The sequence below is a fragment of the Orcinus orca genome, chromosome 16 (assembly GCF_937001465.1).
Source record: "Orcinus orca chromosome 16, mOrcOrc1.1, whole genome shotgun sequence".
Lineage (NCBI taxonomy): Eukaryota > Metazoa > Chordata > Mammalia > Artiodactyla > Delphinidae > Orcinus > Orcinus orca.
In genome coordinates, this window is record NC_064574.1 from 64900204 (window position 1) to 64917155 (window position 16952).

The 16952-nt window shown below is 43.0% G+C and overlaps 1 protein-coding gene and 1 pseudogene across 5 annotated transcripts in view; one reads left to right on the forward strand and one right to left on the reverse strand.

The window, feature by feature from the left end:
- VPS35L (VPS35 endosomal protein sorting factor like) overlaps positions 1–16952 on the forward strand; it is a 129741-nt gene that overhangs the window by 35197 nt on the left and 77592 nt on the right. For 4 of the 5 annotated variants that reach the window (XM_033416448.2, XM_049699042.1, XM_004285718.4 and 1 more), the window contains exons 9-14: positions 208–267; positions 6736–6832; positions 7537–7584; positions 8906–8999; positions 12782–12859; positions 13348–13470. In XM_033416448.2, coding sequence (XP_033272339.2) covers positions 208–267; positions 6736–6832; positions 7537–7584; positions 8906–8999; positions 12782–12859; positions 13348–13470 — 500 coding nt within the window. The remainder of the gene's footprint in view (positions 1–207; positions 268–6735; positions 6833–7536; positions 7585–8905; positions 9000–12781; positions 12860–13347; positions 13471–16952) is intronic. The other variant, XM_033416451.2, reaches the window with a different exon arrangement.
- Positions 5822–6360, reverse strand: LOC101289303 (ubiquitin-40S ribosomal protein S27a-like; annotated as a pseudogene).

A 16952-nucleotide genomic window follows, 5' to 3' on the forward strand; every position in this document is an offset into this window, starting at 1 on the left:
AGAGCAGAAAGTCCCCTCTTTTAATTAAAAATCTAAAATTAAAAAAGAATCATGGCTAAAAATTTGTCCCACTAGGTGGCAGCATACTATCACAAGTAGAAGCTCATATGGGAGACGCCACCGTCTCTGTCCCTAATTAACAAACATTAATTTATTGTTTGCTTCTGAAGGGCACAATGCTGACACCATATGTCCTTTTCTCCCCAGGAAAGCTGGTATACGAGCGCATCTTTTCCATGTGTATGGATAACCACAGCATCTTACCAGGTAATGTCTTAGCTTTTCCATGGGTTTCATGCTGCCCTCAAGTCAGGATTAGAAGGTTTATATCAAGTCAGGATTTGTTGAGACCTGAAATAAAGGTTTTGTGTTTGTTTGTTTTGTGTTAAAAGTTAAAGAAACGCCTTTACGTATTTCTGATCATCTCAGTCTTCAAAAAACATTAGATTTTTCCAACAGCCCAGCTAGGGATTTGGGCAAGTAATTTGAATCTGCAAGAATGAAGAGGTATTACAATTAGATTCAACTGAACTTTTATACCAACTTCAAGTTCTCTGCTGCTGGACATTTAAATATTTTTCCTATATGTTTTTCCTAAGAAGCAAATAACTTATTAAAATCAACTTTATATTAAGGAACAATGTCAAATAAATCAATAATAACAGATGCTTTGAATCTACATTCTCTGCCCAAGTGATGTTTGCATTAAATTTATTGCCACTCAGTTTTAAACTCTCAGGAGGTTATAATGGGACAGCTAGATCACAAATGTCTTTTGTCACATAAATGATGATGATGGGGCCAGCAGCATGGAACGCCCAGCAACAGCGTCCTTTCCCTCTTATTCTTCCTTTCAAGTTCCTAGCGCTGCTGAGAGGAAGCGCGCTTATCTGTACAAGTTAGAACAAGCTCACTCCACCTTCATCCCACCTCCTTCTGCTTCTAGCAGCGGCACTTCCCTGGAGGATGAAGAGATGGCATGTGACAGTACCCGTAATTTGACCTCTTTTCTTTTTGTCTGTTTATCTGTCTTGCCTTTCTGTCTCTTTCTTTCCCCCTTCCTTCCTTCCTTCCTTCCTTTCTTCCTTTCTCTTTCTCTCTTTTGCTCTCTTTCACTGTGTCTCTTTTTTCTCTCCTTTTCTCTTTCTTTCCTTTTTTTCCCTTTCTTACCTTCCTTCCTTCCTTCCATCTATCTATATTGTTAAAAACTATTTAATATGTACATTTCTCAGAGAGAAAGAACTCTACAGACCTTTAGGGTTAGAAAAGCTCTTAGGAATCACCGTGTCTCATTGTAGGTGGGCAAACCCAGTGGGGAAGAGTCAGGGACTTGCCCACAGACCTGCCACCAGCTAGCGAGAGCCTGGTTCTTAGCGCTGGGCCTGTGCCATCCAATATGGTGGCCACTGGTCACGTGGGGCTCTTGAACACTAGAGATGTGGCCAGTCCAAACTGAGATGTGCTGTGAGTATAAAAAAAAAAAAATACCCTGGATTTCAGAGACTTTTTTTTTTCTTTTGGCTACACTGAGTGGCATGCGGGATCTTAGTTCCCCGACCAGGGATCAAACCCATGGCCCCTACAGTGGAAGTGCAGAGTCTTAACCACTGGACCACCAGGGAAGTCCCTCAGAGACTTATACAAATAAAAGACCATGAAGTATCTCACTAATTTTTAAGTTGATTACATGTTGAACTGATACTTTAGATGAATTGGATTAAATGAAGTAAATTGTTAAAATTTCACCTGTTTTGTTTTAGCTTTTGAATGCTGCTCACATGATATTTCCACTGGACACTGCTGCTCTAGACCCTCCCCTCCACCACGTCATACCTGCAATGTTTTTTTTTTTTTTACATCTTTATTAGAGTATAATTGCTTTACAGTGGTGTGTTAGTTTCTGCTTTATAACACAGCGAATCAGTTATACATATACATATGTTCCCATAGCTCTTCCCTCTTGCGTCTCCCTCCCTCCCACCCTCCCTATCCCACCCCTCTAGGTGTTCACAAAGCACCGAGCTGATCTCCCTGTGCTATGCAGCTGCTTCCCACTAGCTACCTATTTTACATTTGGTAGTGTATATATGTCCAACAGCTCCTCCCACATTCTAGGCTTCTCAAGACTTGGAGGCAGGGACAAGCCTGATGGAAAGGCTTCTCTGTCAACTTAAGGATTTGGGAAACTCGGGTGCATTTATTTTACACTTGCCAACTTTTCTTCCATATGCTATACCAGCAGCAGTAAATTCTTAGCCTGCAGGCAGAAATAAACTCAGATAGGTGTTTTCTTTGGCTATAACAGTATTTTTTAAAATGCTTCTTCTTATAGGTTCTACTTCTTCCTATTGTTGTATACCTAACTGCTTAAAAATATTTATATTACCTGACTGGCCCCTAAGGGCATTTGTGTTTGCACCTATTGCAATAGTTTTCCTTCCTCTTAGTTTTCACTAACTATACAAACAACATTTTAGGGCTAGTTAAGGAAGAATTACTAATAACCTTCTCCCTACCTAAACTATAAAAATTCAGAATAAAAGGCTACTTTCGTGTTCACTTTTAGTTCTTATCTAAATATACTAATTAGCACGTTTATCACTAAATTCTTCCCTCCCAAAATACCTTTTTTTTTTTTTTTTTTACCTTGAATCGGGCTTTTGCTTTCTTGAAAATAATTTCATTTTCCCCCCTTTCAGTTAAAATCTTCATCTGCATGTGTTTTCTGCTTCCCAGAACCTGAAAGGGAGAGGGGCAAACTTTTCTCAAAAACATCAATAATGTTGGGGATGACTCTTAACAGTTATCATGAAGAAAGCTTTGAAACCTACTATGCAGAATTCTGCCCAAAGAAATTATGTGGAGAGAGAAGTCCGGTGGCGTGTGTACTCATTCTTTCCATTTGAATCAAGTTCAGATTGTGAACTTAGTATTCGAGCCCTTTACCTTCAGGAGTTTTAACTAAGGCATAGCTCTTATGACCTCAGAAAGATACCAGTGTCCTTTGGGTTCACGGAAAGTATATGCTACTAGTTGTGTAGTTTTCCCCCAACATTTCTTAATCCAGCATATGACTGAAGAGGCAATGTACTCTAAGTGCTAAAACAGTTCTGTTTCCATGTTGGGAGAAATAACTTGGGTTTATTGTGTTGTGGCTCTCCTCATCAACTGGGGGCATTCCTATCTTCAGTTTTTCTCCATGGCTGATGTAAGCTGCATCTGGATAAGCAATGTCCTTAACTGACCTGGCCTTTCAGGCACATATTAAGGTGACGTGGCACCCCTATAAGCCTTGTTATGTAAAGAGACCTCTCACTGCCAGGGTAGAGACTTGGCAAATGAAAGAGAACTAGAGTCGCTGGTGTCCTCCCTCCTCCTAAAATATCCACAGAAGTTAGGGTTGAAAAAAGAAACACCATAATAGAAAAATAAGTGAGAACTAGAGGAAAATATCTTTGGTCTTTGTTACATCAAAGCCTCTTCTTAATTAATTTCCAAATTCTGAATTCATTCTCCACGTAGCAGCTCAAGCACTGAAGTATAGGTCATGTCATGCCACGCCATTCCTCTGCTCAGAGCTCTTCAGGGAGTTTCTGTCATACTTAGAAAAACTCTCAGACTCCTCACCAAGGCTGCAACCCCGCATGACCTGGTTTGTGATGCCTGCTTCCCCCCTTCTTGCTCTCACCACTTTGGCTCCCTTTCCTGTTCTTTGACCACATCAGAGGTCATACCTACCACAGGGCCTTTGCACTTGCTGTTTCTTCCTCCTGGAATACATTTCCTCCACATCTAAGCATGGCTAGCTCCTTTTTATAATTCAGGGCTCAGCTCAAATGCTCCATCTGCAGGAGACTTCTCTGACTGACACCCTGTCTAATGAATCCCCCCTGCCAGATTAACTCAGGTCACTCTCTATTCCATACCTAGTTTTATACCTTTCATAGTGTTGACTGCTATTGCACGTTATCTTGTTTGCATGCTTATTCCTTTCTGTGTTTATTATGTTTCTTCCCCCACTGGAATGTAAGCTTCATTAGGGCAGGGTCTCTCTTATGTGCTGTTATCTGCCTGGAGCCTAGAGTACCACTTTTAGTTGGTTCCTAAGACGTTTGCATTGAGCAAATGAAGTAATGTAATATTGAGTTTTCTGTAACATTTTTTTTCTTCCAGTTTTGTTTATTTACTTTTTTCTATAACATTTTAAAGTGCTGCATAACATAATCCTTTTCCTGAATTATTCCTTGAGCTGGAAGGAAAGCCTAAAGCCTTTATATTGCATATGAAGATTATTGTATAGCTTTTAGTCAATGTGTACATGCAGGGCAACTTGCCTTTGGTGTGATGTCCAGCTCTCTCTGGCAGACTGAATCCCTGTCATCCCACCCTTTGCTGCTGCACTCCATTCCCTCAACTGAAAAGCAAGAGTTTTTCTTAGATGACCTCAGAGACTTATTTTTGCTTTTGGGTCTCAAGTCACATGATTTGGTCATATGAAGGGAAATTAACCCCACCTCTCCCTTTTCCAAAAGGCAAGATTGACAAACGAATTTAAGAATAACCCTTATCTTTTCCTGTCTGGATCTCTTGGAACTTGAAAAAAAGTTACTTTGAAGTGCACGGGTTCAGGCCAGGAAAGGGAAAATGGTAATTTCCCTTCCCTTTGAAAATGGCAAGTGAAGAATTCTCGAATGAATGAAGCATGCCAGAACGTCCAAAAATAGACGAATCCTTGAGATTGCAATTCCAAAATATCTGCCGTTGTGATTAGTGACTGTTCTCAGCTCGTGAAGTACCTAGAGTTTTATCTTTTTGCTGATTCCATAGATATTTTGATCACCTTAATGGTGTACCACCAAATAGCAGAAAGTAGAGTCAGGGACGAACAATGAGCCACTGAACAGCAAGGTGAGACCAGCCAGCAAGCTAATGCTCATCCGTTACGTTCTATAGTAATTAATTTCTCCTGTTTTGATTGAATCCTGAAAGGGTAAAGCACACCCAGTGGCGGGATCGGGCTCAATCTGTGTGGGAATCATTTAGAAGAAATCGTTTTCATGTAAGGGTTCAACAATGGCCTTCTTGGAGTTGATGAGTTGTTTGTTGTTTGTTTTTGTTTTCATTTTTCCGTACTCTTTTCCATTCCTTATTAAGATGTGTGTCATGACTGGGCTTGGTTGTCAGTGCCAGAAAACTCCAAATCACAGTAAGGAAGATGAGGGCTAGTGGGCAGCCAGCCCGTGGTGCCAACAATCCCGACTTCGGTCTTGCTCTTGTGGTTCGAGATGGTTATGGAGGTCACAGCCGTCGTATCTGCATTCTAGCTGGCAGGAAGGAAGAAAGAACGAAGATCAAGCCCTTTCCCTTACAGCTAGTTCCCAGACCTTGCGCTTTTGTTTATATCCTGGGGCCAGAACTTGGTCACATGGCCACACTGAGCTGCAAGGATGGCCGTATGCCCAGCAGAAAATGAGAGTTCTATTAAAGAGGAAGAGAGTAGATAAGCGGGGAAAGTGGCAGTTTTGCCACAAAGTGACTCAAGTCTTAGTGCCATATTGAGCTGGCAGCCTAACTCTGGCTGGTTTCTCGCCTCAGAGTCTTGCTTTACCTTTCAAGTCTGGTCCATGTGATATTTAGAGCACAAACACTGATCACATTTAATATTACAGTTGCAGGTTCCTCAAGCATCTGGAATTCTCAGTAGTATCACCATAATTACTGGTGGGTACACCAAGAACCTCTGGATTAAATTAGAGGCAGTGGCTAAGAATATAGGCTGCGGAGCCAGACTGCCTGAGTTGAATTCTAACTCTTACGTCTGTTTTTTTTTTTTCATTAGTTCATGTCTTTTATTAACCGATACACAATTACTTGTCTTCTGGTTTGTTGAAACAATAGGTCAGACAACATTTGCCACGATAATGTCTGTCAAAGTGGCTGACCATAAAAGCTCCGGCACCACGTTTACCTGAAGGGCACTCCCGACGAAGGCGACTGATTTTGCCGTTCTCCTCCACCTCATAGTGTTTCAGGACAGCCAGCTTAACCTTCTTTCTCTTATGCTTGTTCTGCCTGGGAGTGGTGTAAGACGACTTCTTCCTTTTCTTAGCACCACCACGGAATCTCAACACAAGATGAAGAGTGGACTCCTCTTGAGTGTTGTGGTCCAAGTACATCCATCTTCCAGTTGCTTGCCAGCAAAGATCAGTCTTTGCTGGTCAGGAGGAATTCCTTCCTTGTCCTGGATCTTGACCTTTACATTTTCTGTCGTATCCGAGGGTTCGACCTCGAGAGTGACGGTCTTCCCCGTCAGGGTCTTCACAAAAATCTGCATATTGGCGGCGGTGCCACCGCAGATGGCAGGCCCAAAAGGAACTCTTACGTCGGTTTCCTGTGTGCCCTGGGCAAGTCCCTAAACTTCTCTGTGCCTTGCCCTCTGTGTCTATGAAAGAGGACAATAAAAGTATATAACTTGGAGGGTTCTTGTGGGGATTAGGTGAGCTGATGTCTATACACTGTGGACGGCGCCTGGCACTTAGAAAGCCTTTGTGTGTCAGCTATCATTGCCACCAGTTGTTTCCTAATAATAATGATATTTGGAAGGAAAAACATAGAAGGACTGGGTGCCCCACCCCTTCTTCTGCTCCATTGTAACTTTTTTTTGTCCTAGGACTCATAGCAGCTCTAACAGATCCCAAGAATTAGGGGCTGATAGATATTATTTTTGTTTTACAGATCACTTCTCTCCAGAGAATGTAAATGACACAGGCAAAGAAACATGCTTAAATTGGTTTTTCAAGATTGCTTCCATCAGGGAACTCATTCCGAGATTGTATCCTTTTTTTCTGTCTGATGGTTTTAAAGATAGGCTGCAAGAGTTGCACTGCTAATAGAAGCCATGTAATGGGCTGCCCTGAAATTCCTGTTGAAAATGCAGTTCTGTTACGGTTGCTAGCCTGGAAGTACAGGGCCAGCCACATTGTCCACGAGGTCCTTGGACTCTGGCTCTCCCCAGTTTTCTGTTTTTTTACTTTGACTATAGTGCCATGTACCAGGCTTTTGTTTCCCTGAGGAACATTCCCACATTAATTTTCTCAATTAAAATGCTTCATCTTTTTGTGTTTTCTCTGGTTTCAAGAACTTGAAAGGAACAGGGTCAAGCTTCTCTGCACAAACACCAGTGTTGAAGGACAGAGAATTCAACTTATACACAAATGGAATCTTAGTTCTCTGTGTTGCATCCTTTTCCCCATAAAGCCTCAACTGGAAACGCTCAAAACCCAGTTTAAATTTCAGCATGCGACCATACATCAGCGTACAACGTTTTCCAGATTTTACTATAAATAAATATAAAACCTTGAAAACCAAATATAGAAACCACAAGCCACTCACTAATTTAATTCTCTGGATTGTTGAGAGGCACTGTGGCCCCCTCTCTTGAAGACACACCAAGTTCTCTGCATGAATAGCTTAGGCTTTTCCCCATAGGGAACAGACCATCTGGAAAATGTCTTCCTTAACAGAACGTTTCTGTAGCTATGTGGAAGCATCCATCCTGAAGTGTAACAAGTTCCTCTCCAAAACGTAAGGCTCTTGTTAAAAGTCCGGGACCATACAGTTCCAAAAATTTTCTCGCTCATATATGCCTGTGCACACACATACACACACATGCTAATGGCGATGTCATAGTAGCTGTCATTCTTTGAGTACTTAGTGTGTAGCAGATCTGGTGTTAAGCACCTTCCATCCATTTTCTCGTTTAATCCAAATGAAAACTTAAAGTAGAGATAGTTTTTTAATCTCCATTTTACAGAGAAGAAAACTCAAGCTGGGAGCGGTTGGTTGACTAACTCATGGAAGTTCAGCTCAACTGTATTTGAATCCTAGCTCTGCTATTACTAGCTGTGTGGTCTTGAGAAAGTTACTTAGCATCTCTGACCCCCAGTCTCCTCTGTGAACAAGGCCCTAAGAAGGGGTCTGTGAGGGTCTGGTGAGCTGGACACACCACACTGGGAGCGACACCCATGGGCCCTCACTCATTGTCTTTGCGGCTGCTGTCCAAGATGATGTCAGAAGGAAAAAAAGCCTTTGCCCCTAAGCCCTTTGCTACTCTGGGTCACCTCGGGCATTGTACTGAGAGTAGTTTTGCAGAGCCGGGAGAAACCAGATCTGCTTTCTGCAGAGCTGCTGAAAGACTGAGTGGTGTTGGATCCCGTCTAGATAATCAACTCCTCAAAGCCATGGGCTGACTCACGGAGCTCTGAGGAATAGTTGGGTTGGATTTAGAATGTGTACCAAATGTGTTTGATTGGGATCTGGGAATTCCTGGGGGAGTTTGTGGGGATACCGTGGTGCTGAAGAAAGAGTTATTTTGCCTCACCAGTTGGGGGAGAATAATGCCCAAGGCAGATGGAAGTCCCGCTTGGCAGGAGGAATAAATAAGTCACAGTTCACACTGAGGGGGATGCGGATGTTAGCCTGAGGTGCTGGGTGTCAGGTGCTAGGAAGGGATGGGGCACAGGGCGCAAATCAGTACCAAAGGAATATGGATACGACGAAAATATCAAGAAGGTCAAGGAGTGAGCTGTCAATGGAAAATAATCGGGGGACAAAAATCGTTAAATTAGTAAAATAAATGTGACCTCAAGCAGGAAAAGAGTGAAGGTTAGACTCCAGCACTGAGCAAATGGTAAAGATAAAAGAAACCATTCAAAGTATGAATCGTGGTGAGAGAGAAAGACTTGTTACATGGCCTTAGAAGACTCAAACTTTGACCTTGGTTTGGTTCCGAAGCTTGATTTTCCCCCCTGCATTTAGGAAGTCTAGCTTTTTTTATTAAAAAAAAATGAAAGAACAGAGAGTTCTCCCACGAGGTGTAATGCTGCTGTCTTTTTGTCTCTAACAGGGGGATTTCAGAGTGTCTGCCCCGGCTGACTTGCATGGTCCGAGGGATCGGGGACCCTCTGGTATCGGTGTACGCCAGGGCCTACCTGTGCAGGGTAAGCTGCGTCCCTGCACTCGCGCCTGTGACCGCGTCCTGTCTCCTCTAATGGTCACGCTTCTCCCTCCCCACCACCTCACCAGTCACTGGAAGAAGGACTTTATTAGCTGCTAATTTTAGAGCACAGCTTGTTCGCAGAAAGCGGAACTGTAGGATTCCTTTTAAAAATTAATTTCAAAGTAGACCCACTTACCAGTAACTCTAATTAGGGGGTGTTTAAGGTCATCTTCTTAGAAACGAACTAAGTTTCAGAACTAATTGTTTCTCCCTTCTTGCTGGGAAGGAGGCTCCCAGAGCCTTTCGGCTGATAGGTTGCTTTTCATTGACTCGAAACATGCTTTCCCTTTGTCTTTGAATTCGATTGTTTTATTCGATTTTTGGTCTCTGTATTAAAGAGTTGGATTGGAGCGCGAGTTGGTGAGGGCTCTCTGGCAGGGAGAGGCTCTGGTGACGGCAGGCATCAGGGTCTGTGCCGCCTGGCCTTGGAGGGCTGCTCTGCTGGTGAGGATTGTAAATCACTCAGCCTTTCTCTCCTTTAAAGCACCGTGAAGCTCCTACTTAAAACTAGTAAGTTTTTCATTTATGAAGAATGCACCCTGTGGAGAGTTTACACTCGTTTTTCTTCAACTCACATGGGGCCTTTGCCTCTGGTAGCTTTCTGTGGAGTCCCCCTTGCTAGTTCCGTTGGCGTTGTTCACCTTTAGAGAGGGGTTATTGCCCCTGTTCTTTAGGGTCCTGATGAACCCCAGACTTCCAGTGCCAAGAAATCAGAAGGCGAGGACCGTAGCCTGTGATCTGCTTCTTTTATGTGACGTCTAACAAATGACAAGCCCTGTGGTCTCCAGTGTCACAAAGAAATCAAACAGTCATTGCCCTCAGAGTGAGTAGCAGACATCCTCAGGAAGGATACTTTTTATAGGTCCACTCCCTGATAAGGGAGAAAAGAAAAAAAGAAAGAAAGAAAAAGCTTTCCATTAAAGGGCACTTGCTCCCTCGTAGTAACCGGGGCCGAAGCATTTACGCATTGCCATCTGCTTGAAACTTGGCGTGGATTTTTCATGCAGGAATATCAGATACGTTTCCTAGAGCTTCAGCTTTGGAATATCGGGAGCTTGAACGCTCCAGCCGTGTCAGTGTTTGCTGAGGGCCTATTCTGTGCAAAATGCTGCTGGATCCTGCGGTAGGATGAAAGGATACTATCACTTGTGTATTTGTGCTCTGCTGCCTTTCCCCTTGTAGGACACCTCACATTCTTTGAACTCACCTTGACGTCAGTAATAGTAGAATAATAAGGATCTAGAGTCTCCGTGTGTTTTGTGACACACAGTTATTAAGCAGAAATCAGAACGTGGGTGGAAATATTCATTCCTTACAAACCTGTTCCAGCTTTAAAGTTTGAAGTAAGGTACACAACCTAATGAAAGATGATATTTGTTGCATATAACGTGTCTTTGCATGACAGATGCAACTTTAAAACTCCGTGGCAATGAGGAGAAATTACAGACCCACCCGAGGAAAGCTGGTGATGAGATGCACTATATCTGAAATCATTTGTGTCAATTTAGGCAGAGCACTGATTTCCCTGGTTGGGTAGTTACTGAAAATCTTCTGATATAAAAAGAAGGAGACAGTGTGCATTAGTAAGGATTCTTTCAATTGCAAGTGGCAAAACCCCAATTCATAGTACTTTGAAGCAAAAGGGGGGAAATTGTTGGCCGTTGCGTCTGAAGAGCCTGAGGTAGTGCATGCATGGCAGACCCAGGGCCCCCAAACCATGTCAAGAATTGTCTCCTCCCTCATTGCTCAGCTCTGCTCTCCTCTGTGTGACTGCACTCTGAGGCTTTCTTTTTCCATATGGTGGAAAGACCTCCATCCTCTTGACTTAGGAACTCCAGTGGCAAGAGTGCCTTTTCCGCAGTAGTTCCAGCCAGAGTTTCAGGGCAGAAACTCACTGCACCACCTTGGGTCCCTTGTCCATAGATAGACCAGTCACTGTGGCCATGGGATGGGATATACCTACGGACTGAGCCTGGGTCACGTGCCCACCCCTGCAGCTCAGGGTCGGCCGGGTCCAGCTCTGCCACAGACCTGGTCTGAGAGGGAAGTTTGATTTCCCGAAGACAAATCCACTTTACTGATTCCAGAAACAAAGGGAATGAATGCCAGGCAGGCAGAAACAGCAGATGGAAATCATGAGTAACTACCCTTGCTACTCTAGGTAGAAATCTTTTAGACCCAAGCAGATTTCCAAGCTGCTCATTTGGCTTTATGGGAAGACATAAACAAAACACAAAGTCAGGGCTTCCCTGGTGGCGCAGTGGTTGAGAGTCCGCCTGCCGATACAGGGTACACGGGTTCATGCCCCAGTCCGGGAAGATCCCACATGCTGCGGAGCGGCTGGGCCCGTGAGCCATGGCCGCTGGGCCTGCGCGTCCGGAGCCTGTGCTCCGCAATGGGAGAGGCCACAACAATGAGAGGCATGCGTACCGCAAAAAAAACCCCACAAAGGCACTGAGTAGTCAGGGCATGGGGGACCTCAAAGCTGCTTATTAAAGGAAAGTATGATTAACTCCTAAGTCATAGCCCCTTCAGTTCCTCTCCACTGCTTGTCCACTGGGCTTTTTTTTTTGCTGTCGCCTAACAGGTAATTATTGCCTTTTCTACAAAATGATTAGTGGAAGGAAAGACAATAGAATCAGAACACAGTAGAAGTGGATCTGACATTTGTTGTTAGTATTTTTTTTTAATCTCTGTGCCTGTCCTTGGAAGCGTCCCCAACAGCCATAGAGATGCCCTTGGAATTTACCGCCCCAGTGGATCTTGCATAATTCTTCTCAAAGGAATTCTTTGCAGACATCTAAAAAACCTTGTTATCGTGAATTTTAATGACCTCTGGGTAGGGGGGGAGGTGAGTGGCAGGAATCTGTCCCCCTTGGAAGGAACCAGGTCCCAGAAAGCAACTCCCCTTACAAAGTTGTTTTCATGCTAAAGCAGCAGTGTGGAATTGAGGTGTATTCTGAGGAGCTCAGTTTAAGGAACATCATGATGCTTTGTTTTGTTTTAAATACTTGCACTCCCTGCCATAGCTGAGACCCTCACTTTTCCATCCAGCCCTAGGGCTCTGGCCACCTTCTCTATGATTAGCAAATTTTTTCAGCTGAAAATGTTACCATCTTTTTAAAACAATGAACGAAGGAACCAGTGGATTACAGCATTGTTAGGCTTCATGCTTGTCTAATAAAAACCGGCTTAAAATACATCAAAATTTATGTCTGCTTCCATGACTGCCCAGCAAAGAATGAATCCATGTATTTTAACAATGCAACAGTGAAGTCCCAGCTGACTCTCTTACATACCAGAATCTTTTTGCTTCATTTAATAAGTACAGCCACATGTGTGTTTATCATTTTTTAGAGAGGAAGAGTATATAGTATACATGATCTTGAGAGTACATTTCTCCTTAGTGCTGTATTGATTTGTTCCCTTGGTCATCTGTTCAGTCATACTTTCATTACCTTTGGGAAATTGCTAAGATGATTACGGCAAATGTTGCCCTTTTTTCATTAAAAATAGCTTCTGCGGTTTTTCTTATAAAAGCAAGATATGCTTATTGAATAAGAAAACAGGTAAGCAAAAAGAATAAAAGTTAACTTGCTGGACCTCTCTGCCTATATCTGTCTATATGTATATTTTTAATTTACAAAAATGACATCACACTGTATATGTTATTTACAACCTGTTTCTCCATAGTCAAGGTAATTTCATTTTGATTGGCTACAGGTGGGCATGGAAGTGGCTCCACATCTCAAAGAAAGCCTCGATAAGAACTTCTTTGACTTCCTCCTCACATTCAAACAGGTAAGAGTACACTATCAGTCAGCGCAGCTAATTGATGTAATAGCTACATGATCACAGATTCATAAAACCCAGTTGGTTTTCCAAGCCGAGATTGCCTTAAAGTTCTTTGAATGTGTAAACCCTATAAAATTACACTCGAGTCTGTTACACACAGTTAAAACGTGCTGATTGTACTGAACAAGCAGAGAGGGTTAATATGCATGTGTTACCAGGAAACATCTCGCGTTGATCAGCCTTTCTTCTTAGCATCTGCTGGCTCCAGTTTTATCAGGTTACTTCTCTGCACAGCACACATTCCCAGAACAGCTCAGCCTGGTGACATGGGAAACTTTGTGTGCTTTTTTCTAGTTTAAAAAAACCCTGAGAAACCAGGCTATTTCTCTCGGGGCCATCCAGATGCTTGCAGATATGCGCAGTCTGTGAGTTGCATGCTATTCGTTTATTATGTGACTTCCCCTTCTTTTGAGTGTTTATTTGGTCTCCTGTAGATTCACGGCGATACTGTCCAGAACCAGCTGGTGCTCCAGGGAGTGGAGCTTCCATCCTACCTCCCCTTGTACTCGCCTGCCATGGACTGGATCTTCCAGTGCATCTCCTACCATGCCCCCGAGGTAACTGCCAGGTGGCATCAGTGTGAAGCTCACCACCAAGGAGGGCTCCTCTCTTCTGTGTCGTAACAAGCCCTACGCCTGTGTGCCCAGGGACATAATCAGGGCCCTTTCATAACGGCTCACTGTTGTGACTGGTTCTGCGCTCAGCACTTTTCCTGCCTTGCCTTGTTTACCAACTCTGGGAGGGGGATGTAGGGGCCCAGAGAGGCCAAATAACTACACAAGGTCACACAGCTAGAAAGTGGCAGTGACTGGACACAAACCCATTGAATCCGACTCCAGGGCCAGCAGGCTTCATTGCCTCTTCACTAACCTTCATGCACTCCTTTTGTGTTGATAATAAGTTAATAAAGTCGTAAAGCAGATAATATTTTCTCCATTTTATGGAAGGAAAGTGAAACTCAAGATACGTAATTGCTCTTATAAATTTTTTTTCTTTTCTTTTTTGTCTAATTGAAGCATTGTCAGGGATTAAAGTGAAGTCAGAATCATAGCAGAAATACTCTTTTTCTTCCCTAAGACTGAGAAGCAATTTCAGTGGAACACCAGTTTCAGATTGTCGCAATAACTGTGATAGATGAAGCTTCTGTTGTCTTCTCGTTGATGGTTGAGAATTTATTCTTTGTGAGGGAAAAAGAGACCTTGCTACAAAACAAGGATATTTGGAGTAAAGCAAAATTCAAATCCACCTGCCTTTTCCCTGTATCTGCAAACACATATTGACAGCTGTTAAGAAAAGAAAGATACGACTGTGACTAAGCCATCCACTTTTTAAAATATCCAGTAGAAATAACTTGATGAGTGCGTAAACACACACACACACACATGTGTAGCTGCGTTCACGCTAGTGAAACAGTGGAGACAGCCATCAGAAGGGGATTGGTTAAATTATGCTCTGTGTACTCAGTGGAATGTTGTGGGGCCATTTAAGATGATGGAGACCCACGATGGAGTACACACTGATGTGCTCAAGTGAAAAAAAGAAGTTACACCTGTTACTGCGTGTGTCCTAAGTGGTAGTGTGGCCTGGTGTTCAAGTGTGGGCCCTGGAGTTGGGGTGCCTAAATCTGAACCTCAGCTCTGTTGTTTACAGCTGTCAGACTAAAGCAGAGGCCAAGTCACTTGTCCCTAATAACTCAGCTTTTTTCTTTATCTGTGAAATGGGAGCAGTAATAATTCCTGTTTTCTGGTCTACTGCATGGATCAAACAAGGCAGTCCGTTTACAGTGCTTAGTGGAGAGTCCCACACACAGCGCTTGAATGCTGTGTCATCGGGATTGCAAACGTGATTTTCATATCTGCACAGGAGAATTGGGAGAGAGATATGACAGAATATCGCTGGAGGGCAAGATTTTGGATCGTCTTAACTTATTTTTTTGCCCTGTTTTTTAACTTTTCAGCAAGTATAATGTCTTGCATACATTTAAATTTTTCCAAATCCTAAGGTATGTGGAGAAAAATAGGGACATCTCATATTTCAGGTGAATTTTTTACCATTGAGTAAATTGATTTTAAATCAAGCCAGTTTAACAGAAGATGCTTTGAAAACTTGCAGGCCATCCTCTGTGATCTTCAGTGTAGTCTCAGCCACCACACGCTGGCCCAGGCTCCTGGGAAGACGTATCATGAACTTGACCAATTCAGCTGAATGACTGAAACCTATGAGCAAGACAGAATCATTTGAAAATGAGAACACTTATTTTTTTCTCCTTACTTTAATGAAAAGCAAAATTGGATTTAAAACAAAAAGTACATGTCATAAGGCATTCTTCCTTTTAAGTGCCCATAATCTCAAAGGACGGCAGAAGCTGAGAGTAGAGCTTTCCTGGGGAGTAAAACTCTAGGAAATCATTATTGCACTAGAAGAAGTGATTAAAAAAATTAGGTCACCTGAATAATAATAAACTCTGATTCTTGGGGCATTTAAATAAGGAACTTGCAGTGTCTCATAAAAAAAGTCATTTTCAAAATGTGGAAGAATTAATGTCAGTGTGCAGGGTGGTGCTGAAGATGTGTGTGGCGATATGATACTTAAAAGCTCTTTGACAGTGGCTGGGGTGTGTCTACCGGGGAGTTGGAGCTGTGTGTATCTGTAAGAGGCCATGCCTGCAGAATGTAGGAGTTTGTCTGCAGCAGCTGGCAATACACATGACAGGTAGGTGTGAGAGAGGAAGGGAGAACTATCTAGATGAGAGAAGGGAGAAATGCCTTCAGCTGCAAATATCTGATGTTCGAAATTTCAGATCGAAATTGAAATATCAAATCCCTTCCCCCCCAAAAATCAAGGAGTGATTATTCAAAAAGGCTTTTTTGTTGTTGTTTAAAGACAGGATTTTTTCCCCTTATACAATTAAAATTAGAGTAAGTGAAAAACATTTATGCCCCCAATTTTAGGCACATTCTGCAGAGAAAAAAGCAACCGTTTCATAAAACCTGCTTTTGGGCAATGAAAACGAATCCCTTGATAAGCTTCTCATCATTTTCAGCAGCTTTTTGTCTTGTCTGGTATGGAATCTCATGATCACTTGCTAAGCTGTGTGATGCAGGTTGTCACCGTTGAAGGAGGGAAGAGGAAAGTGGTAGAGGCTGGGGCAGGTAGTCGGGCAGACCTGGGTTCCAACTGTGGCTGTGTTGCCTTGGGCTGCTTTACCTCTTTGTGTTTCAGTATTACCAGCTGTAAAATGGGGCTAATAATAGAACCTTCCTCGAAGGGCTTTCACGAGATGACTGATAGTGCACGTCAAGCGCATGGCCAAGAGCTGGTGCATGGTAGGCAGCAGGCAGATGGGGGTGGTTACCATTGTTGTCTTTGACCTTAACAGCAGACGGGAGCCTGGACTGACTTGAAGGCCAGGAGATGAGCAGAGGGGCAGTAAGGAGCGGTTGAGGGACGGGACCTGTATAGACGGACATAATAAGGAGACAAGCATTACTGGAGAAGAGTGAGGGACTAGGCTGGCTGGGAATGGCTCAGGCAGAGGTTGTTGAACATCATGTCGTGGAGACCAGGCAGCGCTTGAATATTTTTGACCAGGGGGATAATCTGAAAAAAGTGGTGCTTGAAGATCAAACTGGCAGAAGCATCTGAGATTGATTAGAGGAGAACTATTTGGTAGCCATGGAAAAACCAAGAGGCAGAATGGGTGGGAGAGTACATATTCATTGGAAAGAATTTGGAAAAGACAGAAAGGTTAAAAGGAGGAAAGGAGCCACCTAAAATTCGGTCATGAATAACTGGTCACTGTTAACGTCTTGGTGCATTTTCTTTTCAATATTTCTCTCTCCACTTTCATTCCTGCTCTGTAATTGTGGTTTTGTAGATGAGAAATATTTCCTGTATGATTTTATGATGCTTTTCCCTCGCTTAACATTATAACAAATACCTATTGTTAGCAAAATTTTGTGACCTTTCAGGAAGAGTTTAGAAGGCAGTGTTGGTTGGCTGTGAAGAATGGAGCGGGGAGATGGGTCTGAGATGCTGC